Source organism: Labeo rohita, chromosome 23, assembly GCF_022985175.1.
Source record: "Labeo rohita strain BAU-BD-2019 chromosome 23, IGBB_LRoh.1.0, whole genome shotgun sequence".
NCBI lineage: Eukaryota > Metazoa > Chordata > Actinopteri > Cypriniformes > Cyprinidae > Labeo > Labeo rohita.
In genome coordinates, this window is record NC_066891.1 from 23,161,436 (window position 1) to 23,168,991 (window position 7,556).

The following is a 7,556-nucleotide window of genomic DNA, read 5'->3' on the forward strand; positions in this document are numbered from 1 at the left end:
GTTTAGTCAACTTGAAATGTTAGGCTGTACTAAGTGACAACTTAGATATTTGAGTTGACTAAATGAAAAATTTGGCCTGTTAAATTTAAAAGCTGGGTTTGTTACGCAGCTGCCTTAAAATTTTAAGTTGAATGAACTTAAATATCTAAGTTTTCAATTGGTACAACTTAACATTTTAAGTTGACTAAACTTTTTTGAGTTGACTGAACTTAAAAGGCAGCCAGATAACATATTATTTTAAGTTGACTCAACAAATAGTTTTTTACAGTGTAGCCATTATGGATGGACTTCAAACATAAACCTTTAATAAATTATATACGATAAGAGATAATTTTAGACATAATAGCTAAAATATTATAATGAAGTAAAATTCGGTAACGCGTTACAGTGTGTCATTTGTTATCTTTAGTTAATGAACGAACATGAATGAACAATGAACAATACATTTATTACACTATTTATTATTCTTTGTTAGTTAATAAAAATATAGTCATTCATTGTTTGTTCATGTTAGTTCACAGTGCATTAACTAATGTGAACAAACACAACTTGTAATTTTAATAATGCATTAGAAAATGCTAAAATTAACATTAACTAAGATTAACAAATGCTGTAGAAGTATTGTTCATTCTTAGTTTGTGTTAACTAATGTAGTTAACTAATGTTAACTAATGAACCTTATTGCAAAGTGTTACCTAAATTCCTTAAAAACCTAAAAAATTAAATAATAAAATTAGGAATGCCAAGAAGCTGAATTTGCTGAATTGTAATTCAACAAAATTGTAAACAGAACACTTCAATTAGTTCAACAGAAAAAGAACAGATACTTTTCTGTTATCTTTTAAGCCTCCATGTTGTTTGGATTCATTTTGAAGACTTAAATTAAAGCAGTCTGGGAATTAAATTGAAATAAGAGGCATTCTCAGCTTAATTCTGAATGGAGCCTGAGTCTGACTCAAGGGCATGCTCTCTATGCATAAACGTATGTACAGCATTCATAAAGTTGCACTGAAAAAAAAGGTTAACTATGGCTGTCCATTCTTACTGAACAGGTGGTAAACAGCCTGTGGTGATTCTCCACTAGATTAGAGAAGAGAATGCACTGTGAGTGAAAGCCAAACCCACAGCTTGCTCTCTCCTCTCCACTTGGACACAATCTATGTGAGAATTTAATGGCTCCCACGCTCGCATTTCACACAATGTACTCGAGAGAAATGTGTGGAGCTCAAACTGTGCAATCTGCAATTATCTTTTTACATGTGGCTCAGTTGCTGATTTTGTTTTTCTTTCTTACAATGGAGGGATGGCTGAGTTCGGCAAGACTGCACAAATGCCTTCCGTGGGTAAAAGACAAACTAACCCACTTTTTAAAGTCTTCCATAGCATTGTGCTTTTTTTAAATGTCTGTCATTTATATACAGTATATATAAACAGAATAAATTCAGTTTGATGTGCAGTCATTTCAATGACAAAAAGTGCCCCAATCAACTTGAATTCAACTACCAGTCAAAAGTTTTTGAACAGTAAGATTTTTAATGTTTTTAAAGAAGTCTCTTCTGCTCACCAAGCCTGCATTTATTTGATCCAAAATACAGTAAAAGTCAATTACTACTCTTTAAAATAACTGAATAACTATTTGAATATATTTTCAAGAATATATTCTGTTCAAGAAACATTTATTGTTATTATTATTTTAAATATTTAAAACAGTTGAGTAATTTTAAGATCAGCATTTATCTGAAATAAAAAGCTTTTGTAACATTACACACTATACTATTCAAAAGCTTGGAGTCAGTATAATTTTTATTTATTTATTTATTTGTAATACTTTACTTACTTCAATACTTTTATTTAGCAAGGATGCTTTAAATTGGTCAAAAGTGATAAAGACATTTACTATGTTACAAAAGATTACTATTTCAGATAAATGCTGTTCTTCTGAACTTTCTATTCATCAAAGAAACCTGAAAAAATTCTACTCCGCTGTTTTCAACATAATAATAAATAAATGTTATAATAAATGTTTTTGAGCAGCAAATCAGAATATTAGAATGATTTCTAAAGGATCATGTGACTGGAGTAATGACGCTAAAAATTCAGCTTTGAAATCACAAGAATAAATTACATTTTAAAATATATTAAAATAGAAAACAGTTATGTTAAATAGTAAAACATTTCAAAATTTGATTGTTTTGGTTGTACTTTTGATCAAATAAATGCAGGCTTCTTTCAAAAACATTCAAAATCTTACTGTTCAAAAACTTTTGACTGGTAGTGTACATTTCAGAACTTTCTTTTGTCATTATAATTCAAAATTAGTTATAGCACTAATTACAGAGTGTTCAAGCTGATTTTGTCCATATCATGCATGTAAATGGTGAACATGGCTTAAAAGCATGTTTTTCAAAGATTATCAGCAAATAATGACCTAAATTTCAAGTTTTCCCTGCACTTCTGGCTTCTGAAGTCTTGAAAGATAGTATAGTGTATAATTCATATGGACTACTTTTATGATATTTTTAAGGTGCTTTTGTGTCCTTTTTGGTGCTTAAAAAAATGCACATTTTTTATCTAAATCTAATCTTTGCACAGTAAGTTTACATACCTCACACAATCTTCCTCCAATGATACTGAATCCAAGAGATCCTGATGCTCTGTCGAGGGTGACCTTGAGGCTCCTTGTTTCTTCACCCTGCGTTAGGACAAAAAAAGAGGCAGAAAGGAGAAATGACATATTTCAGATGGTGCAACAGACTGCTACAGGAGGTTTTAACACAGCTTTACTGACCCTACTAACCATCTTCCCCCTAAGAAGCAGGGCTCTCTCCATTAGCTACCTAATGAAACGGCAAAGCCACATGAGATTCAGGGGATTATCATATATCAAGCCGTGGAGACAGATCACACCCTCAGAGACACCTGGCAAATTCACAGTCAAGGTACTATAAATGTCTGAAAATAATTTATGAACACATAGCCAGGTGTTCAACACACTGACGACACAGTAAAGTGTGTAGAAGAAATTACAGAAAAAATCAATCACACTACTTTCCTTCAGATTAACGCAAAAATATAAATATTTATTGCTGGTAAGAGAATTTCTCGGCCTGTAAATTCATTCAACATCAGCCGCAGATGTACAAAAAGGTTTATTTTAAACCCTAGGTACTGCTAAATTCAATTTAACTGTGTTACTTAATAATATTTGTTACGTACAAGAGAAAGGCGAGTGAAGTTAAATCCATATTTGTAATATTGCTATATGACAGACATCAAAATGTCTCAGCAGCTGGGTTTGATCAGCCGTCATGAAGAAGATGTGACCGAGTGAAAATCAAGGCAGGGCCTGTGACTTTTCAAGAATGACAGATTTAAGTTAGCCTTAAAATATCTGAACTTAAGTAAGCTGTCTATCAAACAGTCCTAGCAGTGGCATCCCCCGCTGAAACGCCAGCTGCGGGCGGAAATCTGTCACGAAGAGTGAGACGAGCATCATGAGCTCTTGATTAGCGTCTGGCTCAACCGCAGCGAGCGAAGAGAGAACAAGAACAGACTCTTTTGTTTACATATTATGTCCTTGAAGTCCACAAGACATGCTTCTTGTCAACTCAATTAGACTTGAGTCTTAATTTTGCTGGTTTCACAGACCATTCACTCACTCTGATTGCTTGAATAAGATGGGAGACGGTGTAATTATGTGAAAGCATTTGAATACAGAATGAGGATGTTCAAGTTTTGTTTTTCTTGTTCAGATCCAGATCATTCAAGTGTGAATGCTTTAAACTGACATGATAATGTACAGTGCTGGCTTGGTGGCAGCGATGTGTTTTTAGTTAAGAGCGAGTCTTGAGAAAAATCTCAGTGTGGTTCAGTCTTCAGTAAAATCTTATTATATAAAAGTATTTTATATAAAAGATTCATATTCAAACAAACATTCAGTGGATTCCAACAACTATTTACCTATTTATTGTGAAAAATGTGAAAAAAATTTGAAAAAAGTTTGCTAATCATTGGGACAGTACCAGTAAAGGGATGCATATTAGTACCTTGGAGAAGTATTAAAACAATAGTTTACCCAAAAAAAAAAAATTCTGTTATCATTTACGCACCCTCTTGTCGTTCCAAATCTGTATGAATTTCTTCTGTGGAAAACAAAAGATGATATTTTGAAGAATGCTGGTAACCAAAGAGTTTCAGGTTCCATTGTGTGATCAAAAATATTATCAAAAATTATTAGTCAATAGGAAAAAAAATTGTTTGGTTACCAACATTCTTCAAAATATCTTCTCAGGTTTCACAGAAGAAAGTCACTCAGTCAGAGTAAATGATGACAGAATTTCCATTTTTGGGTGGACTATCCCTTTAATGTGGTACTATGAACCTTTTAGGTGTCAATATAGTTCAAAAATGTCTCTTTGGTACTGTTTTAGTGACAATCTGTGTACTCCTGAAATGTGCACATTTTCTTCTCAAAGTATGGGTTTTAGTAAAAAGATAAATTACAAAAATGTTTGTTTTCCAGTTTTATCATAAGTGTTGTAAATTACTTTTTTTTTTTTTTTGCAATATTCGCTCTTTGGTGAACAAGTAAACACAAAACCACTCGTACCAAGTGTCAACAATATAAAAAGAACTTTACACAATATAATAATTGTAATTTCTATCAGCCATGACAGTGGTTTAACATTTGTTTTCAAGTCTGAAGGACATTGATTAGCCTATAATATTTTATATTTTACACTACAGTCAAAAGTTTTTGAACAGTAAGATTTTTAATGCTTTTTAAAGAAGTTACTTCTGCCCACCAAGCCTTTATTTCATCCAAAGTACAGCAAAACTGTAAAAACTTTAAATATGTTTACAATTTAAAATAACCGCTTTGTATCCGAATATATTTTAAAATGTAATTTATTTCTGTGAACAATCTAAATTTTCAGCATCATTACTCCAGTCTTCAGAAATCATTCTAACATGCTAATTTTTGGTTCAAGAAACATTTATTATTATTATTATTATTATTATTATTATGTATATTTAAAACAGTTGAGTACATTTTTTTCAGGATTCTTTGATGAATAGAAAGAAACAAAGATTTTTTGTAACAGTATACCATTCAAAAGTTTGCAGTCAGTATATTTTTTCCTTTTTGGGCAAGAAATTATAGAAATCAATACTTTTATTTAGCAAGGATGCTTTAAATTGATCAAAAGTGATGATAAAGACATTTGTAATGTTACAAAAGATTTCTGTTTCGGGTAAATGCTGTTTTTCTGAACTTTATAATCATCAAAGAAAACTGAAAAATTCTACTCAGATGTTTTCAACATAATAATTGAGTTTGAGCAGCAAATCAGAATATTAGAATATTCATGTGACTGAAGTAATAATGCTAAAAATTCAGCTTTGAAATCACAGGAATAAATGACATTTGAAAATATATTTAAATAGAACAGTTGCTTTAAATAGTAAAAATACTTCTTTAAAAACAAACAAAAAAAAATGTTACTGTTCAAAAACTTTTGACTGGTAGTGTATATGATTATATACACACATTTCAAAAGAGTTACTCTGCTCAAAAAAGTGTCAGCTGGTTCACATTGTCACAGCTTGCCCCACTACAGCCCAACGTTAAATTAACTCTATCTTATCCACGTTTTATCTTTGTTTTCCACAGAACATCAACACTGTAAGCCTTGTCAGTAGTATTAATCTGCACTTTTGAGTAAAACGCTTATGACATGTTCTGACAATATGTTCGTTCCCACGAATTTAACTTGTCACATTAATTTCAGCTCTACTCGAGTTCCCAAAGTTCCAATTTCATCAGTAATTAAATTCAAAGTGAAAAAGTAATTAACTTCACTGCAGGCTGTCACTTTGATTTGACTTACAAATTTAAACCTAGGCTTCCAGTTTCAGAGGGTTGATTGCTGTTGCATTGTTCACTCAGTTCACAACTTGTGAAATACTGACCTTATCGAGAGGCATCCAGCTGTTTGACAGCGCGTCAATCCTGCTCTTGTACTCGGTGATTTTCTTCTGAAATGTGAGCGCTGTGATGTGCAGCTCGCAGTGGAGCGCGGAGAGTTTGGAGAGGAGAGATCTCTCCCTCTTACTGGAGCTCAGCGACTGGCGCTTCAGCTCCTTCTCCAGACTCAGCACTTTGGTTTGGAGGAGACCGCTGTGTGTCTTAAGAGCTTGGAGACAGTTGTGGTCCTCCGTCCTCTCCTTGAGGCTCAGCGCGAGTCCACATCCATTCTTGCAAACCTCCACTGCCCTGTGCTCGCATCTCTCCCGCATGTGCGAAGCCACATCCTTCAAGTTGAGCACGGCGTCGCATCCTTCATTCCCGCACCGGACCGGAGAGAATTCGCACGTCTCTGCGTGCTCTGACAGATGCTGGAGCTTCATCACTTGATTGCAGCCTCGTTCACGATGGTCGCATTTGATGTTCAGTTTGAGAATGAGGTTTTTTAGGGGCAGGACGTGGTTCAGCTCTTTGGTGGAGATCTTCTGGCACTGGACAGGGCAGCTGCTGACTTTGGAGAGCCACTGAAGCACGCAGGCGGCGCAGAAGACATGTCCGCACGGAGTGCTGAGAGGATCCTCTAAAACTTTCCCACACAGTTTACAGATAAAGTCCGGATCTACGGGACCTTCAAAACGGTCTAGATCAAAGCCCATAATCTTGACGTGAAGTACTGGGAAGACTCAGCAACAAGCGGAGAGCTGTCAACCCACGCTCATGAAATGAGCGATCAAACTACTAGTTTCACTCAGGACTAGAGGCGAGATCTACCGTAAACACTCAACGAGCCGAGCAGCGTGGGCGCGTGCGCGTGATGATTGCTCGATTGAAGAATGTAGATGATAAAGTGAGTGTTGTGCAGCTTCTAAAACTACATTACTTAGTAGTAATGAAACAAAATTGAGGAGATGTAGGGTACATATGAATAAAATTAACTCGTTCTTCTTACTGATAATTTCTTGTTCTACTACGTCTGCATTTATTTAATCAAAAAAACAGTAAAACCATTAATATTGTGAAATATTATTACAGTCTAAAAGATCTGTTTTTAATATATGTGACCCTGGACCACAAAACCAGTCATGAGGGTTATTTTTTTGAAAGTGAGATTTATATGTCACCTATCTGAATAAATAAGCTTTCCATAGATGGTTTGTTAGGATAGGACAATATTTGGCTGAGATTCAACTATTTGAAACTCTGGAATCTGAGGGTGCAAAAAAATAAAAATATTGAGAGAACTGCTTTTAAAGTTGTCCAAAAGAAGTTTTTAGCAAAAATCAAAAATTAAGTTTTGATATATTTACGGTAGGAAATTTACTAAATATCTTCATGGAACATGATGTTTACTTAATATCCTAATGATTTTTGGCATAAAAGAAAAATCGTTAATTTTAACCCATACAATGTACACTGTAAAAAACAGTTTGTTGAGTCAACTTAAAATAATTTGTAACCTGGCTGCCTTAAAATTTTAAGTTCAGTCAACTCAAAAAAGTTTATTCAACTTGAAATGTTAAATTATACT

The 7,556-nt window shown here is 33.9% G+C and overlaps 1 protein-coding gene across 1 annotated transcript in view; it reads right to left on the bottom strand.

Moving 5' to 3' along the window:
- pdzrn3a (PDZ domain containing RING finger 3a) overlaps positions 1–7,352 on the bottom strand; it is a 39,212-nt gene extending 31,860 nt beyond the window's left edge. The window contains exons 1-2 of the mRNA XM_051097184.1: positions 5,974–7,352; positions 2,606–2,692 (exon numbers count right to left, since the gene is read on the bottom strand). Coding sequence (XP_050953141.1) covers positions 2,606–2,692; positions 5,974–6,684 — 798 coding nt within the window. The 5' untranslated portion in view covers positions 6,685–7,352. The remainder of the gene's footprint in view (positions 1–2,605; positions 2,693–5,973) is intronic.
- Positions 7,353–7,556: the final 204 nt, after the last annotated feature.